The sequence below is a fragment of the Epargyreus clarus genome, unplaced genomic scaffold (genome assembly GCF_041222505.1).
Source record: "Epargyreus clarus isolate Ecla_fem2 unplaced genomic scaffold, WU_Ecla_fem_2.2 ptg000018l, whole genome shotgun sequence".
NCBI classification, from domain to species: Eukaryota; Metazoa; Arthropoda; class Insecta; order Lepidoptera; family Hesperiidae; genus Epargyreus; species Epargyreus clarus.
Window position 1 is genome coordinate 10,254,557 of NW_027332226.1, and position 22,860 is coordinate 10,277,416.

The 22,860-nt window shown below is 32.5% G+C and overlaps 1 protein-coding gene across 1 annotated transcript in view; it reads right to left on the reverse strand.

Annotated features, from left to right (window-relative positions):
* Positions 1 to 332: 332 nt before the first annotated feature.
* Positions 333 to 22,860, reverse strand: part of Dhr-1 (diapause hormone receptor-1) — a 44,120-nt gene continuing 21,592 nt past the window's right edge. The window contains exons 2-5 of the mRNA XM_073082966.1: positions 4,982 to 5,859; positions 3,905 to 4,125; positions 2,865 to 2,970; positions 333 to 2,452 (exon numbers count right to left, since the gene is read on the reverse strand). Of these exons, the coding sequence (XP_072939067.1) occupies positions 2,238 to 2,452; positions 2,865 to 2,970; positions 3,905 to 4,125; positions 4,982 to 5,783 (1,344 nt within the window). The 5' untranslated portion in view covers positions 5,784 to 5,859 and the 3' untranslated portion in view covers positions 333 to 2,237. The remainder of the gene's footprint in view (positions 2,453 to 2,864; positions 2,971 to 3,904; positions 4,126 to 4,981; positions 5,860 to 22,860) is intronic.

The window sequence follows — 22,860 nt, forward strand, 5'->3', positions numbered from 1 at the left end:
TCAAGGTTCACCCTTCTGTATCAAGGTGGATTTTAAGCTCCAGGTTACAGATTATTATGAACTGTTATCAGAAATCCTTTTCAATAAAATATGCTACTGCTTATAAAATTTAAGAAGACTTCTTTAACTCTCACTAATACTGTCAGAGATTATCGTGTGTAAACAATCTCATGAGCTTTATTATATTTGTTAAGAAGAAAATATCAAAAAGCAATGAATTATGTCAAATAAGTAAATTGTAGTTACGCTAAAATCCCTAATTAACATATACAATATAAATATAATAATTACATCATATTATTTACAGCAATAAGATGCACAATAAATGGCAAGTATTTTAAAATTAATATAATAAAAAACCATCCACATATAATATAATAAAATTGGTAATATTTAAATTTCAAATTTATAATTATAAACTACCAGACTTCACATAACCTTCCACTTTACCCCGTTCAGGGTGGAATTTTTAAAAACTATTGTTATCACTTATCAATGTTAAGGAACATATAGAACATAAGGAATATCCATATCGGTGGTAGATTTGGGAAGACGCTGATTTAAAAAAAAACATGAACCTTTTGGGGACATGGATTAATTTCCTAGGAACGGTGAAACGTGTGTTAGGTACATAACTTATATTAAGTCAAATAGGTACTAATTTTCAAAATTTGCGGTTTAAAAATTAAATACGACGGGACGACCCGCGTGGCGGAGCGGTCACCATACCCACGGTACAAATATCTCCATACCGGTCTGACGCGCAGAGGGTCCCGGGTTCGATCCCCGGCCAGACAGATATCTAAATGATGAATTTAGATTTCTGTTTCTGGGTCTGGGTGTTTGTGTGTGTCCATGGCACCCACGATACAGGAAATCCTAGTGTGGGGCTGTGAGTGTAGAAAGCGTTAATAAGATTGATACCACTGCGATACTAATAAAAGTGAAATAGATGTTTTATTATTTTAAACTACAAAGCCAAATACAATTTTTTATAGTATGCCTTAAAGTCGTCGGACTTTTAAACAAACTTTCAACCGTAAGGAGTGGAATATTACAAAATCCTTTCTCAGTGGTGGTAAAATCCCTTTTTATACCATAAAACATAAAATGAACCTATATTCTAAATTTCATGATTTTAGCTTCAGTAGTTTAGGCTCTGTGATGATTACTCAACCAGACTCAGAAGGTTTTTAAATAGTTTATAAATATTTTTGTACATTAAATTCTCTTTCAAAAAACCATTAATAGAATCCTTTGAGGTACTCTACCGATGTTTTCTATTGAATTATGTACCGCTTACAAAGACGGATACATGAAGGATATTACCTTCCTAAATTCCTAATTCCTCCCCAGTCTCTTTTATATAAAAAGTAGTTAGGGAAAGATGTGTACCTTCCCATATTTAACAACAGTTAAATATCTTACGTATTTAAATGAAAATAGTGTTTTAGTTACATCATTGTTTTTAGTTCTTTTCATTATCATTTATTACATAAAGTTGTGTATAACTTATAATATTTTATACAAGTTCCTAAAATTACAATATTATTTAATAATGGCTTAAAATATTATTTTTATATTTCGTTATTTGAATTATTATATTGCAACGCAATTTATAAATATATTTTTAATTACAATTTTTATATTTAACACTGGCACTAGTTTTCTTAAAAAAATATAAAAATGTGAAATGAACGTGCAAAAAAAAAAAACAAATGAAATGGAACTGCGACGTTATTTGTTTTTGCGCATAAATTGTTGCAGCTTTTTATACGTAAATAATCGGTATTTTTACATCGCAAATCGGTGAGTGTTTTTTTAACAATATAATATTATAATGTATACTTATTTTATTTTTAATACAATGAAATTATTTACTAAGCACATAAGTTGTCATTGTCTGGTCTTTACCGTTCATCAGCTCATTTTCTTACTTTAATTCACCCTGTTTAGCTTTAAAATTACGTACATTTTATTATTATTCTTATATCAATTATTTTTATGTGGAATAATTCAAATTATCTTAAAAGTAAAAAAAAATAGTTTGTTCCAATTTTTGCATAAATATGTAGTTATAAGAACAGGGGTACAACAAAAGTATAAATTCGGTTTATTTCGAATCCGTGTAAAAGGTATTCGCTAGCTTTATTCATCGAATTTATTGCTGATATAATATGTTATTTGGCACAAATATAATTTCATTAAAATATTTATTTTTACAATATTTAACATATTTATTTTCTCTGTACAAATGTTGTTTCCAAACACGGTTTCAAGGACTGCTGATGGTAACACTTAGACTGGATAGCATGATTTGCAGTTGGTAGTGACTTTTTGCATTTATCACACATAATCCATAAATGGCTTCTTTTTGAGTTGCTTTCTTTGAGACTCGCGGTGTAGTCCATGTCCCCGCGGGTCAAAGTCGTTGACTGATTCCTCAGGGCCCCTGTAAGCATGATAGTAATTAACATAGTAAAAAATCCCATTCCTATAACATTTTCACGAGATATTACATTAATTATTATTTATTTATTAAGTAAAAATAAATGAAACATAATGGGGTTAGCTAAAAGAAATAATTTGGTCATCAATAAGTAAACTACACTATCATGAGAGAGTTTATAGTAGCAAAATCTAACCCCTGACATTAATGGACTCCGATGGCATGGCATGATTTCACGATTGAGAGAGATAATGTCTGTCTGAAAGGTGACTAGACCGGAAATGTTCTTAGCGATGATTAAAGAAAATCTGCTCAGTTGGTTGAAGTTTATCAGGTTTTTTACTAAATCGGAAGAATTTATATTTACTGTATCAAGATATTCGTGGTGCTTTGATAAAAGTAATAATGATTTTACCAGAGTTGAGTGTTCCGCTCGAGGTACGATTTTTGGATAACTGTACTGTAGTGTAGGAACATCTTTGTGCGTTTGCTTTCTGGCAGCAACACTGCATCATCGTATTCTGTAATATTCATATTCCATATGTCGTAAGATATAAACAGATATATTTTGCAAGGTCTCAAATACAGACAGATAATGGTGGTTTTAAACAGGAGAACAATTATAGATTAAGGTATGATAATCACTAATTATGTTTGTGATAAAATAATAACAATAATTAAGGATATAATTGGTTGTTACTGAATTAACCTACAGTATAGAGATGTGACATTTAATTTTATTTCACTAATAACTAATTTAATGACAGTCCGAAATCACTAAAATTTAAGTATATAATGATTCAACATGTAAATATTAATGAAAATATTAAATTAGTGCTTGAAAAATATCTAAAAAATATTGCTTTTCCCCATTTACTTGATATCTGGTATACGGGGTACACACTTTATAGTTTTAGTAAATGCTTATTTATTTATTCATGATCACCAACATAACGTGCACCAAATAATAGCAACAATCATTAATACAGTGAAAAGGTAAGTGTCATTACAATTATAGATGAAGACAGCATGCAAATACAGAAAGCGAGTAACATAGCTAGCAGGAGTACTATTATCATAATAACAGTCTATTAAAAATCTAATATCACGAATTTAAAATATAATTAATTATTTATATCAACAGAACAATATGAAAAAAAAGAAGACAAAACATCGTTAAGGTAAGTATATTAAAATGTAAATGATTAAAAATTTGTCAAGACATAAAAAAACGAATCATTGAAATTAAATTTATTTAAATTTGAAATTTAATGCTACACTGAGTTGTCTTACTCAATAACAAATAATATTAAATTATTGTTATTAAACAGAGTAATAAATTAATAAAAATACCTCCCATTAAACAAAGATAGAAGTTATATAAGACTTGCTATAGTAGTGGAGAACGGCATATAGATTCAACAATAAATAAATTAAATTAAATAAGAGACTAACCTTAAAGGCATCTCTGAATTTATTGGACATGATGTGATAGAATATTGGATTGATGCAAGTAGACACATAGTAGAACACTCCAGAGATGTAAGTCATAAAGTAGTACACGGATAGTAGTACAGGAGACTTAGCATGATGGTTCTCTCTCGTTCCATAGATTGCGACAAGTCTCTGAGCGTGGAACGGCGCCCAACAGATGAAAAACGCAATCACCACTGCAACTGTAAAAGTTTTTTTTTTATTATAAATAAAAAAGGATTACGATTCTAACGTCGATGATATTATACGTTGAAAGAAATATTTTTAAAATGTAACATTTAAACCATTTGTCGTAAACACAGGACATTATAAAGAAAACTGAATGATTTTTAGTAGAGATGCGCCGAATAGTTGTTTCACCGAATAACCGAATACCGAATAATATTTGGTTTAACTTTTACCGAACCGAATATTCGGCCGAATTATTCGGTTAACCATTTCTTTATTGTTAGTTCATCAATTATGTGTGTTCATTAACACTTTAAAATGTTGATTTGAGTTTTAAAAATATATACTGATTTAAGATTTAAAATAAATGTTCACTATACTAACTATAGATTAAGTAATAAATGTGTTGACTTCAGGTATCAAAATAAATGTTGATTTATAGTTTAATCGCTTTATTTTATTAGCTTTATTCAACACATTCTTCATAGGATTTGAGTTCGACTTGTAATAAACAAAAATCTTACGTAAGAAATCTTGTGTTTTAGTCCTGTACCACGTCGTGTACACAAGAAAATAGAAATACTTGAACCGAATATATTCGGCACCAAAACCGAATAATTCGGCCGAATACAAATAGCAAAAAAAATGCCGATTACGCCGAATACCGAATACCAAACGAATATTCGGCGCATCTCTAATTTTTAGTCTGCGATTTTTTGATCATTTCAATACAATTTACAATTTTTGAAAATTTTCTTGCTGAATTCTCATTGTTTTATATTATTTTAAATATAAAATAAACATATACCCGTGTAGTAAGTATTACGATCTTATCACTGGAGGGCAAATATTACTCCAACGTAAACTCACCAAGCATTTTAACAACTCTCTTTGTGGATTGTGTGTTATTTTTCCTTGTTATTCTGTTAAATGCTCCTATACTTCTCCCGCTTGTTTTATGTTCTTGGTTCTCTTTGCATGTATTGGTCTTATTTAGTCTTATTCCAATGAGTGTGTACAGAACTGTGATTACAATCATTGGCGTCAAGAAGAAAAAGAATGTAGATATTTCGAATGAATGCTTAATAATCACCCGTGTTTGTAAGCACATTGTCACCCCTTTGTGGACTCGTATACCAAATTGTAAAGCTTGTGGTAAAGCCAATCCGAAGGACGCTATCCATAACAGAATGACATGTCTTATGGCTCGAGACAGCTTAGACATCTGGTGAGACAAGAATGGATGGCATATAGCCAAGTACCTCTCAATGGTGAACAAAGTGATTGTCATTACACTCGCATACGTCGATGTTTCTGCTGCTAGTCCACGAATTACACAAAACGTATGCCCAAATATGTAAGGCCACTTCGACCATATTGAGTACATCTCTTGTGGCATCCCACTTATTAGTAATAGGAGGTCTGATATAGCTAAACTAAATAGATAGTAATTTGTTGCTGTATGCATGCTTTTGTTTCTTATAATTACTATACAGGTAAATATATTACCAATGACCCCTGTTACAAATATGAGTGAATAAAGTATAGTGATGGGTACGACGAGGTACAGAGAGTCGCGTTGTGGCCCAAAGATGGCAGTGGGATCCACCGAGCCTGACAAGTCGGGCGTTGTACTATTACTTGTTACATTATTTATAGAACTCATGTCCATATTTTCATTTATCCAGCGGCTGTTTTATCACGATGTTCGGTACAGCCACAGGTCCTCAAGATGTTCACTGTAGTATCTGGAACAAAATAAACAACCGTTCGATTATTTTCACTATTCAACTTTAAATTTGTGTAAAGTATGTATTTGTATATGTATTTTGGGGGTTAATGTGCGGCGGCTTAAATAGGCGGCCAATGTTTTCTTCAGGAGTTAGATCGTTTCTATGATCGATTTGAAGTGGAATCGCTGTTATATGAGGGCTTAATAAAAAGTGTGGACATCACCTACTTTTCTACTCCAACCTTATTAAGAAATGTTAGGTAGGTATGTTGTTTGTCACCCTGTGTTGTAACGTCTATACTTCAATGAAGCTTTTATTTTTGTTTTTAAAGTATATAACCGCTTCAGTTTTCTTTTTCGGGATGGGTATAAAAAGGCTTCATTGAAATATATTTTTTACGATAGTTACCCGTTTTAGCTCGGCCATTTGAACTTTACCTTTTCAACGATGCAACCTAATTCATATAAATGTGATAAAAACGTAGTGTTGGTACTCTTATTTACTAAATTAAACGCTTTAGAACTTGTACAATTTTATTTTATCGAAGGTGGTAGAACCCTTTGTGGTTCGACTCCGGCAGCACCACCGCCAGTTATTTCTACCTAATAACAGCAGTGTTAGGCGCTGCTGTGTTCCGGTTTGAAGGGTGTGGTAAGGGAGACAGACTTTTCCGAGGCGTTCCAGCTTAGTCCTCAGGGGTAGCAGCACATCTGTGGCCGACCTCAGGTAGGAATATCTAATACCATCTGGGGTTGATTACAGATGTCCATGGGTGGTAGTAGCCACTTACCATCAGGTGGACTGCATGCTCGTCTGCTGCTCCTATATTATAAAAAAATAATAATAAAAAATGATGCGAACTGAAGGGGCGTAAAAAAGCTCAGCCGTTTTCTTTTTTGGTACAGTTTAAAATGTACTACTTTCGTATAATATTTTATTTTAATAAAATTAGTTAATAAAAAGTTTGTAGATTAAACTTGTGTATTTGTGTTTCTGAAAGTCATATTGAATCAGTAAATTCTCTAGGAAATATTTTTATTTATCACCAAAATATAACATGAATCATACATCAAACATAAATCAGAAAACAAATCTTTGGATCCTTGGACAAATCTGTAGTTGAATATGAGACAAATTGTGGTTAAATAATACCTTCTATAAAAACATAGTCTTCAGAGTATTACGTTTGCTTATGATATTCTCTCGTGAAAAAGAAAATAACTACCTACTTTGAGTACCATCAAAACAGGCAGTTACATTCATATGCATACATTCGTAAACAGATCCAAATGTAACTGGAATGGCGTTGTTTATATCTTCTTGCCATTAAAAAAATTACATTAGAATACCGATAGCTTAATATCATACAAATCCATACATTTGTTATTCTGTCCAAGTGCTCCAATAACGGAATTGTCCAATTTATTTAATGTTGTGTATATTCCAATTTATTTTATGTGCCAAATTGGGCCAGTTGCTTTCATAAATACACCTTAAATGTATATTTTATTAATTTGGATCGTATTAAAACCTTTATAATCCTTTTTACTGATTTCAATCGTGATTGTCAACATTTACATTACCAGGTCAGTTAAATGTTATTTTACGACATTTATGTTATCTGATTTTGTGTAATTCTTTTACGGTTTTGCAATAAATCTCGTTTTAAAAATCTTTTTTGTAATGGGACATACAGTAGTTTATTAGATTGTTATACTGAGTAAAAGGTATATTCGTTTTAGAACTAATATATCACTCGCTATTTAAAGAAAATATTCTGCGGAAACCATTATTATCTAAACTTATTAGGAATTAATTCCTAACATGACTTAAAAATATTTAAGTTACGTGCATAGGATTTGAAACTCGGACCCCTGTACCCTTACCTTGAGTATTTACGTTTTGACAAATATGACTGTTTTGGTATTTGTTTACGTATTTACCCATACAATTTCCAATCAGCGCCCCTAGCGGAACTTGGAAATAGTATGGGCCAATACGTAAACAAATACCAAAACAGTCATATTTGGCAAAACGTAAAAACTCATGGTAAGGGTACTGGATTGGAAACCCAAGTTCTAACCGCTATCTTCAGTCTGATTCGACTGCCCAATGGGTGCCTAGTGGGTGGGCAATTTTAACTATAGTCTGATTCATAATTAGGTGTCGAAAAGGTAAACAAAGAAATGTCACTGTCAAAATTAACAAGAAACACAAACTTTAAGAAACTCAACAAAAAACGAAAATTTAACAAATATACACAATTTAACAAACGCATTATGTAAACGAGAAAACATTAGAGTTTGATCACAATCACGAAAATGAATAATATCAGTTACGAAACTAAAAATGACAGCACAAGAAATGTCTTGGATTCCGATTGTGTTACCATTATCACATTTTAATTTTCTACCATAAACTTTGTTTTTTATTATTATTACTGTATGGAACGAAATTGAGGTGATATAAATATTAGAAAATGTGACTTAATCTTAATTTATTTAGATTATTATTTTATTATTGTTGTATTACTTAAATATCGACAAAAATAAAAACTACCATTTCTAACGTATTTTCTTGATAGGTCAACACCTTTGTTTACATTTTGGACACCTAATTATGAATCAAAGTATAGGCCTTATGGGTTAATTGAAAACAATAATTTAAATGACGACAACACCTACACAAAAATGAATTCAAAGTATGAACTTTTCATTTTAATTATTTGGCTTTATTTTTCCGTCAGGCGTTCGTACACCTACAACAATTTCATGACATTATTTTTATAAATATATTGTTGAATTCTAGAGAATTTTATGCCACGACACGAAAATACGGATTTAATGAAGAAATTTTACTTCAAGATTTACATATTAAGTTTTGAACAGACCACAGAGTGCAGCGCATCAATCGAATGAAACTTTAGCAATTTTGCGAGTTGATCGCGGTCTTGCTTTTCTTTTCTATGATCGCGGTGATGTGTTCTGGATTAAAGGGTTTCGAGGATCAGGTGACTAATACTTTAGGTGACTAATTCTTGTTGTAGATGCTACTACTAGTGATTCTGTCGAATATTGAAGAATCAGTCATGCTAAAGGCGATGCAAATATTTAATGGAACATTCGTAAATAGCTGCTTATACCAACAGTTCGAGGCTATTTGCAGAAGTGGGTACAGTTTATGAGGAAAATGGCAATCGATTGCTGCCCTACAAAGGCTGAAAATATTGTTTTCATTCATCATAAGTCCATAACTTAAAACTTATACCTATATTCTAATTATTAGATGTAATGTTTTGTTCTTATAAACTGTGAGTACATTGATGAGTAATAAGTGCTAATTTTTTTCATGACTTGGTGTACATTATTCGGTTGAATAGCATGGTACATTCGGCCGAATACCGAATAATAAAAAAGCGGCCGAGTAGGTCGAACACCGAAGAGTACCCAAACATTTGTGGAGTATCGACAAGATTGGGTCAATACTTGTAAATGGGAGTCATTACTCACACATCCATCAACTTATTTCATACTTGATCACCTACTTGACCCAGATACAAAAGTTATTTAACCTATTTCTGATGGTGAGTGTATATTTGATCCACAAATTTCAGGGTAATCAATCTCTACCAATATGGGTCAATATCCATTACCGCTGTTATGCGCACCTCATTACGTCGATATTGCAAGCTTCGCTTAGCTACCGATACGAATACGATACGAATATCATGAGGTTGATAGTTACCGCAATTATTTATTTTGTATTTAATGTTTTATATTATTTTATTATAATTAGATTAACCTCATGATAGTTACCTCAATAATATTTTTTGTATTTAATGTTTTTATATTTTACTAGTTTTTACCCGCGACTTCGCCCGCGTTTAAAAGAAAATAATATAACATACTAACACACATAAAACTGTAAATTCGTACCTTCAACTCTGCTAAAGATCATCACTTGATCAAATGCATAGTTTACGATTCAATCCTTACTAATATCGATTAAAATAATCGATGTTTTGGGTCCAAAGAGAGATTCTCCGATTAATATATCTTAGATCGCCATCCCTAGTTCCCGTGGGATTTCCGGGATAAAAACTATTCAATGTCCTTTCTCGGGTCTCAGACTATCTTTGTATACAATTTAATTAAAATCGGTTCAGTGGTTTAGGCGTGAAGAAGAGACAACCAGACAGACAGACAGAGTTACTTTCGGATTTATAATATTAGTAAAGATTATACTTACCTTAAATTTATGATCGGTTATTCATTTATTAGTGCAGAGAATTCGCTATCTATTACCTCTTATCTATTACTTTATACTTAGCAGCGTTTTTCCGCTATTATCAGAGATCCTTTCAACCTTAACTAGCTTAAGTGTAAATATGATCGACTTCTGGTCAAGGTACTGTTCCCTTTTATATAAAAAGTTAGGTACAGGTAGTTAGGTTAATATAACTGTTACATGTAAATGAAATAAACCTGTTCTTATTATTTTTCCCGTCTTAAGTCATTTTTACTCTCATTTACATTTATGTTGGTTTTATAATATGCTAAGTATTAATTTTGCATTACTATATTTAGATATAATGCGATAGTCTGTAAGTTTCATTATAAATCCAAGAAATAAACTAACTGTGTGTCTGTACTTTGTATGTAGAACGTAGAGCCGTGTTAAAATTATTAAATAAAATAAATATAGTTTAAAAACTAAAAACATGCTATAAAAGTTATTGAAACTAAAAAGCAATAATTGTTATAGTAAATTTGCGATGAACTTTCTCTTAGGCGCTCAAACAATCTCGCCTCGAAAATCGTTAATCCTGAGGATGTTGATAAGGACAATGGTACAAAATTATTAAAATCGTGTATTGTCATTGGTTATTGATAATTCTTCAAATTTTTGAATTAAACTGGACGTTCAAAGTGGATAGAAATCGGGTTCTAAGATTCCGTTACATACATACATACAACCCAAGCTAATAAAAGCGTGTTAAAAATATGAACAACGGTGAATCAACCTATGATAACGTATCATACATTATACATACATAATGTACTACTTGCAATTTTATTTAATAATATATATAAGTTGATTAATGTAAACTTTAATAAATATAATTCTACCTAGAAGATAACAAGATAAAATAATTAAATTAAAAATGTAAAGCTTTCTTACAAAATTCGGTAATTTCTTTAAAGTTTCTGTGTACGAGTATTCTTCATTTCATCGAAGTCAGTTCATTGACACTCTCATCCACTGTGTTCATGTAATCAGACTTAGACAATTCACCGTACACTATGGATGAATTGTATACATAATGCTTTCCTTTTATATTTTCAGCTTCAAGATTTGTTTCGATTAACTTTATTTATACTTTACTGACTTCGCTACGAAGTAGTGGAATGGATTTCATTTCAACACTTCCGTCGAGTGTTGTTGTTGTTTGCAGTGCGGTCAACGCTCCTTCCCAGGTTAGTTTGTGTTGTAAAATAACAATTATCTATACTGGAGATTTATTTTTATTTTACTTTATTTAGAACGAAACATAAAGGACATAGTATTATAGATACGCAGTACTAAACGATACGTTTTCGCATAGAAATACCACACTACTCGTATTTTGTTTGCCTTATTGATTTGATTACAAAATTAATTCAAAGTAGGTACCATACACATTATAAGTTGCACGCTATACATATAAACTTTAATTACTTAATTTGTCGCTTAGACTGGTCTAGTTTAATAATTAGCCTCGTCGACCTAATAAGGACAAAGGTTTTTAAGATATTCTTCCATGGAATTATAGGGCGTCAAATGCATACCGTGATTTTTCATAAAAAGCTGTCAGTTTAGAAGGTGGTAGAACCCTTTGTGGTTCGAATCCGGCGGCACCACCGCCACACCTATGTCTGCCTAATAACAGCAGTGTTAGGCGCTGCTGTGTTCCGTTTAGAAGGGTGTGGTAAAGGAGACATACTTTTCCGAGGCGTTCCAGCTTAGTCCTCAGGGGTAGCGGCGCATCTGTGGCCGACCTCAGGTAGGAATATCTAATCTTATCTGGGGTTGATTACAGATGTCCATGGGCGGCAGTAGCCCCTTACCATCAGGTGGACTGCATGCTCGTCTGATACTCCTATATTATAAAAAAAAAAAGTTGAGATATATGATTGGTATATACGAGTACGTATAACATAATATGTTTTTTTTACTGTATTTCTGTAAGATTTACGCCCCCAAGTGTCTCACGCACTCATAAAAATTAACGTGGGTCAGTCCTCTCGGGACAAGATTGGCAACGTGAGGATACAAGTGGCAGTCCCTGTAGTTCCAAGACCAGAAGACTCCAGGCTACCAGTATTTGGTTTCTGTCATAAAAGGCGCCTACAAGTTGTCTTTTGGGGTTGCCGGTGGATCGGGGCGGCCGGTGGAGGCTCGAATTCGGTTGCATTTTTTAGATATCCCAGAGTCCTCTTCGCAGCGCTGAGTACAATTACCGAAAGGTTTTAGTAGATTGGGGGGACTTTAGGGGGTTCGGGTAAGAAACTCACATAACCCTGTATGACTACTAAGGCACCGAGTACTTTTTGAACGTTTCTTCCTATTTCTAGTTTACAAGCATATAGTACGTAGTTTCTATATATAAGTAGCGTCATCCACATACCCGTGTAGTATGATGCGTGCAACGGGCGTCAACACGAACGACAAGAAAGATGCCCTCAATATTGTTGACAAAGCAGCTGGGGCAAGAATTGTGGAGATTGACATTTAATTGAGGAATAATGTCAATCAGATGTCGTGAAACACGCGAAGTATTATTTTTGTAAATTAATGAAATTGGGCTTTTTTACTAAGGAATTCTAAGGAATTACTTAGCCTTATTTTTATGACGTTTACGTCTATTTTTGTTCTGTCTATCTTCTATAAGGTTTATACTTATACCATCTTTAAACTAATACTAGACTGTTAGGTTGCTTGAAAGTAATCGCTGTATACGACTGCATTTTATTTCTATTAACTTTTCTTGGATATAATAAAGTGTCACCGTCGTGGTATTATGGGACTGAGAAAGGGTGGCTTTCTGCGAAACCTGACCTCCAGCGTTCGATGTACCCGCGACAAAATTGCTGCGAAATAAATCATGAAGTAAATCTCCGCCGCCTACAAAGGTGCACGTAGTTAATCTGTTGTTAAGTGAGGTTACCCATGTCCCTGTAGTTACGGGACCAGAATAGGGCTACGGTATCCCCTGCCTGTCGTAAGAGGCAACTAAAAGGGGGTCTCCGGGGTTGCGGGCGGCAAGAGTGGGAGCTCGAACCACCCGGCCAGCAACCCCGGGATGGACGGCGATATGTGTGGTCGAATACCGTCGTAAACACCAGATGGTGTGGTGAGTTTCAAGCTCACCTGGGCGGAGCCCGACGGGGCAACGCGCCAAGTGGCGCGGTTGCGATCCGTTGGAGATCCCGGAGTCCTCTACGCAGCGCCGAAGACGGCCATCGGGGGGGTTTCCCCCTCGGCTTCCGACTCGTCAACAAAAAAAAAAGTGAGGTTACCCAATTTCATGTAATGGAATCTACTTATTCGTAATTGTATATTGATTCGAAAGAACACATCACGCAGGATAATAAAACAATTATCTATGTCAAATACGGATTTGGCAACATTTGTCCCAGTTAAAAATGAAATGCGTTAACGTTTCTCAATCAGAATTGTAGGAAATTAATTAAACACCTTTTGTTGAATTTATACCTAACCAGTGCAAAGTCCTATTTACCCACAAAACGCGAACGTCTTGGCATTTTGATACCAATTGATTACACGGCTCGATGTAATTGGGTAATTAATGGCATGACAATAGCTTAGCAAGAATGCTGTTACAATAAGTATTTTTGCTAAAGTTGCATTTATTACTGTTATTTTTAATTGTACAAAATATGCGTTTCGATGTAGAATTAGCTTTTTTACTTTGTTACATTGTACACCACCATATCGTATTTCATTAAGATTAGGTTTATTTTTATTTTTGTTTCTTTAATTAGCAAAGGTACATGTTGCCTCACATCATGTGAGGCATCGAGATTCTATAAACTGCAAACAACTCCAAAAATAAGTAAAACCCTAACTGAAGAAAATAAATTAAAGTAATAAGCAAGTCAGGTTTACAACAACCTTTATACAATAACCTGGGAGCTTTTACAGTCACAATAAGTCAGAATCAGGTGAAAAATAAAAAAAATATATTCATTATGTTGCGTGATTAACGGTGTAATTGCAATTAAATTTAAATCGCATTTTAGGTATATTTTATTTTTAAAAGGAATTTGACTAAATTGCCTTAATAATTTAATTCATCGATTTATATTCGAGTAATATTTGGAGAATAAAATTTTGTTATGTCTTATACTACAAGTTTTTTTTATTACAAAAGTTACCCTTTATGGGTAGTGCTAAAAAACCTAAAAATAAACATAAAATGGAATTTTAGTAATAGTAGCTATTCTTCTTTATTAGAAAGATGAACGACTGAACGTAATAATAAAGTTGCAAAGCCTTGCAGTTGATCTTGACTTTAATAACAATAATTGTTCTGATTCTTTTTCCTTATTCAAAGATCCCTGTAATATTTCACAGAATACGTTAAAATGTGTTGTGATTAGGCCAGACTTTGTCTTTCGGTAACATTCGTTTTATGGTCAATAAAATGTAATGGCTTTGAGAATAGCAGTTTTGTGAGGTTGATTTTAGCACACTTCTTCCAGTTTTTGCTAAAATTACCTTGGGATGCTATGATATTTTTTTGTCGGTGATTTGAACGAAAGCAATAGTAGTAGGAGTAGTACCTACATATAGGTGTTGAGGACGTACTATTACGCCAGTGTTACTTCCAAATCTTATATATAAAATTCTCGTGTCACAATGTTAGTTACCGTATTCTTCCTTTACGGATTAAACGGTTTTACCGATTTTCACCAAATTTTATATGTATATTCAATAGTTCCGAGAACCGGCTACTATATATTTTTCATACCCCTAAGTGATAAGGGTTGTTCACCCTTAACATTTTTTTATTTATATGACAACTCAACGTTTGCCGGTCCAGCTAGTTATATATAAAATAATATTATTATAAAGATACACCAAATATCACGATTTACGTACGAATATTACCTAAAATTAAATGCAACTACTTGCAATGAAATTTTGTTGTTATAAATTAATGTTTGTTTCATGTTATTTTTGAGTCAGTAGGACAGAACGTCGCAGCCGCCCCGGGGCAGAGGCTAATTTGTCGCGTAGGGAACAGCTCGGAAAGGAGGTTGTTCTTCAGAGAAAAATATTTTATAAACAATTCTTTTAAAAAATGTAGGAAGCTTCTGTCTCTTAGTTTCGATTTGTGCAGTTAATATCATAAGTATAATAATATATTTCATTTTAAGCATCAATAAAGATATGAAATTTGCCCACTGCAAAAGTGGCGCTTGGGGTTGGTTACTTGATCACCCTTCTACCTTTCTTTTCAACCCTGGTACTCTACTACATAAATCACTATTCCAAATATCTAAAATATTTTCCATAAAAATAAGACGAATTCGGATCCAACTCCGACTTTTTATTGATATTAAAATGTAATAATTAAACCCTGATTAACCTAAAATCGAATATGTAAAGTAGTTCAAGAGTCGGAGTCCAATTAAAGTAATATTTAAGTTTGAATCGCTAAGACTTCTACTACGACTAAGACAAACGTCAAAATTGCTTATTGAAACTGGTGGAGCAAAGTAAAACTGCAATAATTGGGAATGCACGAAAGATTGGGAATGATTTAAATAAAAACCAATTGGCCGAGTGCGAGTAAAATTCGCACACGGAGGATACCGTAGGTACCACCACATTTTCATTTAAAGATTTGTTGTCACAGGATGTATAGTGGCACATGCATTTTGAAAATTTAAAGTATTTACCTATGACAGTTTAATAGATAAAGTGCAAAAGTAAAAAATATTGTTTTCTTGTCCATACATGAATATCAATCTTTAATTTTGATTTCATTGGTCTACATTCTAAATCGGATGTGTGTATTTATTACGGTCAGCGGAGGTTTAGTAATAGGGTCCCGTTTTTACCCTTTTGGAACAAAATCCTAAACATAAAACTCGTTTGCGCTCGGGCACGTCGGACATTAATATGCATAAAAACGAGTACCTACCTATATACTAGTACCTATTAACTTGGCTAGAGAATGAGCGTAGCTATTGAACTAGATTCAATGTGGATAGCGTTTCGAAAACTCTTTCAAATCAAAGGATAACAATTTGGGTGGATTCTTATTAATTCATTTCATTTTCATACCTTCTAAACATAGATTAAAAATTACTCGCTCCTAACAAGAAAATCTAGTATTGTTATTCTGAGAAGGAAATGTAACCTTTTGACAATTGTCATTGTCATCTGTTTTCGTGTTTGAAAATATTAAAAAAATTTAGTTTTTTCATCAAAATGTAGTTTAGATCATTTACGAATCACACGATATTTCTTCGCACTTTTTCTTCAATTTCGTGTCTTAACTGTGCATGTCGGCATTATTCCATGTATATTACACCATGACAGCCATTTAACGGCTGACAGAATTGTTAGCCGTTTAAGTCATTTAATGGCTTCCTTCAATTACAAGGCGGAGAGATATCTATATCTATGCTTCTAAATGGCTTCTAAATAATAAATTCAATATTTGTTCTGGATTTGGACCTCTCATGATTTAGATTTAGGATGTCACGAAAAATTCTAAGTTTATGGATGTAATGCATATTGTGGTTCCTTAGATCACATTATCGCTATCAATAGTTGAAATATAAGTGTGTATGTTGTATAAGTATATAGAATACACAATAATAATTGAAATTATTGTACATCGGAATCGGTCGGAAGCCGTATAAGACTGAGGTTAAAGGTTATAAAGGTTAGGCGCCTCGGTAGTAAAAACTTAAACTTAAGTACGTCATGTACTCGCTAAACCAAATATCGAAAAGTAAATATAGTATTTGATATTTGATTTAAAGTTAAAAATGTTTTTAACTTTATTTACTTTCCGAAATATTCTTTAGATAGTAAATTAAGTAGGTATAGTCCGCGCCAAACTGCTAGTCCGTTCTGAAGTTGTTGCGAGCAGGTGTAGATATACAATTTTCACGACGCGATTCATTTCTATATTCACAGTGGACTAGCACTTTCACGTGGACAATACTTAGCTTCTGAACAGTAATAAAGATATATTAGAGTTCGTTCTACCCTCGGTCTCAAAAGAGTTAATTTATTGGTTTATGTTTGCCCTTTATTAAGGGTAGATCAAGACTAAAGTAATTTCAGGTAGAATAATGGAATAAGATCAATACTGGAATAGTTTTAGGACTGAAACTCTCATTAAAATTGATTTGGGTTTCGAGAAAAGGATTAGGTACCCAAAACACGCAATAAAATGTCAGTTTTTAACCGACTTCAAAAAGGAGGTGGTTATCAATTCGGCCGGTATCTTTTTTATGTATGTACAGAGGGTGTCCCAAGCTAGTATGGAGAATTTTTTTTTGCAAATTTTGACACACATACCCGTTATTTTTTTTCCTTTGGACCTTAAACATTTAAATATAAAATATGATTGCGATAGGATAACGGGAACCCGTGCCGACTTGATGTCAAAGTATAACTTGAGAATTTGTACTGGGGTTGCTATGGACTGATTTTCAAATTTATGTTTCCTTACCTGAATAACATCCAAATGTTTAAAAATATGTATTATTTATTATTAATGTATATAAAAATAACATGTCCGACACAATAATATATGTCGTTAAAGTTTTCCAATTATAGTCAGAAAATCGCTCCATATTTGTATGTATATCATCAAGTAATAAAAATTGGTTTAATTCACACCATAAAAATTATTCATTAATTTAATCACTCGTTCAGCATAAATAGCTCAAACTGCTAATTATTTTAATAGTATTTTAACATTTAGAAATAAAATATTAGTTCACAAAGTTGGAACATATCTCTCTAAAAACTGAATGCTATTATTTGATAGTTATTATTCATACTTTCCTCAGAAATGAAGAATCTAAATTGTTTACAATATTTTGGTTAATAAATAATACAATAACATATAAAATAAGCTTCTTTTTAATTGTATAACCCAGAAAGTTCAGGACCCTCTATTCAGGAAGTTCTCTAGGATAGGTTTGGATCTATCCGAGGACTTTCTTCTTTTACAGACAGTCCATAAGTGTTCTCATAAATATGGACTCATTAATATAAATTATAATATTTAAAATAAGTTAAACTCAATCTAAGTGATAGTATGTAATATAAAGATATTAACGAATCTTAAAACATAATAGTTCTTCTTAAGATGTCCTATTTTGTCCTCATTATTTTTACATTTCGATCATGTTCACGTTGTTAAAGATAAAATAAAATAAATATAGTTCAAAAACAGTGATATCATAAAAGCCCTGTGACTCACGAACAGGCAGCGGAGGGTTTCGTTTTATCCTTTGAGTACGGAATCCTAAAAATCATTCTACAAGATGGCATTATAGATATGTTTCAGTACATTTGAGTTATAGGGAAATAACATTGTTATTTTTCAAAACTAAAAATCAATCTAGTAACTTTGCCTGAACTCTCCTTAAGGCGCTTTCTCTCGCCTCGAAAATCGTTAATCCTGAGGATGTTGATAAGGACAATGGTACAAAATTATTAAAATCGTGTATTGTCATCGGTTTTTGATATTTTTTCAAAATTTGGAATTAAACTGAACGTTCAAAGTGGATAGAAATCGGGTTCAAAGATTCCGTTACTGTTACGTACATACATACATACAAACATACAACCCAAGCTAATAAAAGCGTGTTAAAATGTTAATATAGTTATGTAAAGCAGATTTCAAAATAGTTTTAGTATTCTTCATTTCCTAAGCTTTCAATTATTTCAAATGGCAATGCTTTTATAGGAATGTCGCTTTTGTCGCAAAGATATGCCAGATCTACGACAAACAAAGTCATTATGTATCGTACACACAGTTAATACACGTTTTTGCAATTAGTAAACGTCTGTGCGTCAAATAGTTTACTCCTTATCTCTCGGTTTTTATTTACTAACATAAAAACATAAAAACTGGCACATTTCTGGAACTTTTTAAGATTTTTTACAAATATCAGCAACCATCGGGTGGATATTCGATATAAGCCTATTTTATTTAAATTATTTATTAGTAAGAAGAGTTATCTTTATCATTATTTTTATGAAACAATACTGTAAGAACTTGACCATTAATATGTGCTCTGAATTAGTTATTAGATGTTTTTCTGATTGACCCAATACGAGAGCAAAGTATTTTTAAATATTTTTAAATCAATACCCAATGTTACAACAACGATTCAAAAACCGAAGAATCTTTACTTATTTAAAGTAATTATTCATTAAATAATAAAATATCATTGGCACAAGAGAAAAGGTCCCAATGACATCGTATTTTATGTAGGATGAAAAATGGCAAACCGAGCACAGTGGGTCGTCTGCATTGTGGCTATTTTTCGGCTCTTCTATAGTATATAATATGATTATGTAATCATAAAATTTACTCGTATATAAACTCTTATCTACTCATTAATGCAAATACTTTTAAATAACGTAACAATGAGAAGTTTTGAGCGCTCTAAAATTTTAGGCGTGTGTTGGCTCTACTAGAGCCAATATTGAAATGTTCAGATGCAAGTCGGCACGGGTTCCCATGGCTTAAATTGCAAAATACTTTATTTACATGTGTTTTAACATAAAAGGAAATAAATAAGAAGGTATGCGTTAAAAAATAACAACTTTGATTTTTTTGGGACACCCTATAATACACGAATTACTCCGCCGTTAGTGAACGGATTTTAATAATTCTTTTTTTATTGTGTAGAGACGAGCTGGAAGTTGGTCCCATTTAAATATGGTAAAGATCCATCGATGGGTTCTGAAGAAAATGAGGGGAAGTCCTCCACCCATGTAAACATAACAGCCATAATTTCGCCGTTTATGAACCTATTTTAACACGTTCACAGTGAATGCCCCACATGTGGGTCATTTTTAAGTCACTCTGATACGTGCGTGCACCACATGTGGGCCACAGCTCTATACAAATTAGAATCGTTTTCATAGTCTACACGTGTGATTTGTTTTAGTTTTCATTACATACACGTATCAACACTGAAATGTAAAAAAAAATGGCGCAACAACCAGGGGATATTCTCATAGGGTTGGCAAGTAATAAATTTTTAAAGTTAATAAAATAAATCAATGCATTTTGTACTATTAGAATAAAAATAAAACATAGATATATCTTTTGTAATCAAATGATTTAAATGAGTAAGTAAAAATGATAAAGAAACAATTAAAAAAATGAAGAGAATTAACCAAGAATCAACAAAAAAATAGTTTAATGACAAACGTTATAGCACGGTAGGCAGAGAGCTTTTTTGCATTGAATACATTCAGTATAAGTTTTCTTTGTTTTACTTCGAGCCTCGGAAGCAGAACTGCCTCCTTCAATCATGGCTTTATAACAACCAACGTAACGTTTTCTTATTATTTTGTCCGTTTTTCTCGGAATTTTTGTTAGGCTATGCCTGGAAGTGGATGAGGAACTGGAAGTAGAATGTGTTCTCATCGATGGTCCTGGAGTAGGAGCTGCATCGTGTATGTGTATGTAATAAAACGCCTCCTAACGCGTTTTATTATACGTTCACTTTTCACCCTACACATGCGTATTTAAAATGAGAGGCAATTAATTTTTAGTTCGTACGTGAGTGCACCACATGTGGGTCATTAAAAAAATTAAAAAAAACATAAGAAGGGTAGTTTTAATTAAATATTTATTATAAGGTGTCATATAATATACACTTTGCTTATCATATTTTCTCAAAACGCATTTACACGTGAGGGGTTCTTTTCATATATTGTAGGTCCACTGTTAACGTGTTAATGCCTTTAATTTCGTGTGTAGACAATTGCTACAAGTTGGTCAACTTAAATATGATGAGGATCAGAATGGGTTCTGGAGACAAAATATGTAACTCCTCAACCGATGAGTATAATTGAGTTTTGTTTGAAAATATTTGGTGTAGGTTCTAATGAAATTGCAAAGCCAGTTCATCATTGACTATTTAAGGGTCTGATAATGTGGCTAGGAGACAAAATATGTAACTCCTCAACCGATGGGAATAATTGAGTTGTGTTTGAAGATATTTGGTGTAGGTTCTAATGAAATTGCAAAGCCAGTTCATCATTGACTATTTAGTTAGGTTAGGTTGGAATAAATAAGATAATATAAAACTAAGCGAGCAGGCGGGGGTTCCAATCAATGTCAATTCAGACCTTATCTTAATTCATGATCACGTTTATACAATTTCATATTGTATTAATATAAATGTTATTATGTCATCACTAATATATTTCGTTGGATAACGATGTAAACAGCGTGTCTAATATGAGCGCCGACTTCAGAAATATGTACTAAACCAACATTTATTTCAATTATTTTTTACTTTGTAGTGACATAGAAGACGGTTGTATTTTTTTGTTAAAAAAAATATTTTGAGTAGTAATAGCTCAGTAGTAAAAATTTTGTCTCTTTCGTTGGTTCAAGATTCAATCTCACGCACGTATTTCTGATTTATGGAGGTTACACGAGTATTATAAATGAACAAATCATGTGCTTTTAAAGTAAAAGAAAACATCGCGACGAAACGCTCTCTCATATGAATTCTGCTTAACTTCTTAATGATGTGTGATGTCTACCAATCTGGAACTAGCTGATGTGGATGGCCTAAGTAAGTCCTTCTTAATCTGAAAGCAGATATGTCTGGTGCGACAGTAATGGGACGGATTAGTTTAACATTAATAGGTATTATTTACAACGTGAAGCATATTTAATGAGACACAAGTAGGTATTTTTAAACTGTCAAATAAATATCTGAAGTATTAACAATTCAAATAGTCATTGCGTTGTAATTGTATTTAAATTAACCAGTCTTTGCTAAATTTGCAGGTTAAAAGTTCATTTCGTAAATATATTAATGACTGTTTAAGCTGACTTAATAGTTGTTATCTGAGAGAGTTTTTTTTCTATTTATCTTGCGACGTTTTGCGATAAGAAACAAAATGGCTAGTTCTATGTTGTATTTACATCACGCTCTACGATATCGGTTTTGCATCTGTCTCACCATTACTGTCTCAGTGTTGGGAGATCATATTCTACAGGGCAAGTGCAGATTGGAAAACTTTTTTGAGAATCCTTTTATAAAAAACCCTATACGTTTGGTTATGTTTTTTTTCTACAACACATTTAAAGCTATTTTCATTACTGTTTAGAAGATTTACAAGACAAATTTTTCGTGTTTTAAAAAGAAGAAACTTTCGTGTTTTAACTCCGGAGGCACCTTAGCCGGTGTGACATTTTCTCCTTGTAATAGTATCATTAGGCGCATTTTTATTTTTGATGTGTGTTTTATAAAGCAAGAGACAAGCAGCGAATGCTTCCTAATAGGGCCCAGTTGTTATATTTTGGACACGAAACCCTAAAAAGATCAGATTGAATTATAATGAATACCAAGAAGACCATATGATCACATATATTTGCAATCCCTTCACGTCAGTTTTATTCGTATTTGGAAGTGTTTGCATCTATACGATAAATCTGAATCTGATAGGCTATTGTGTAATTCGTTAAGATTGAAAACTCGATAATTAGTATTATTAAGTTTATATCTGTCATTTGTGTATTTACGAATACGTCTATAGCACCGTAAAAGATAATTAGATATCTATCTATAAGATCGATAATAAAAATGTTTTATTTACTTTAATACTACTTAACTTTTAAATTAAGTATGCTTCGACGGGGCGTTAACTTGATATATATATATTTGTTTAGGTTTTTGAAAACCTGTTTGTTTTTTTGCAAATCCTGGTATGAGT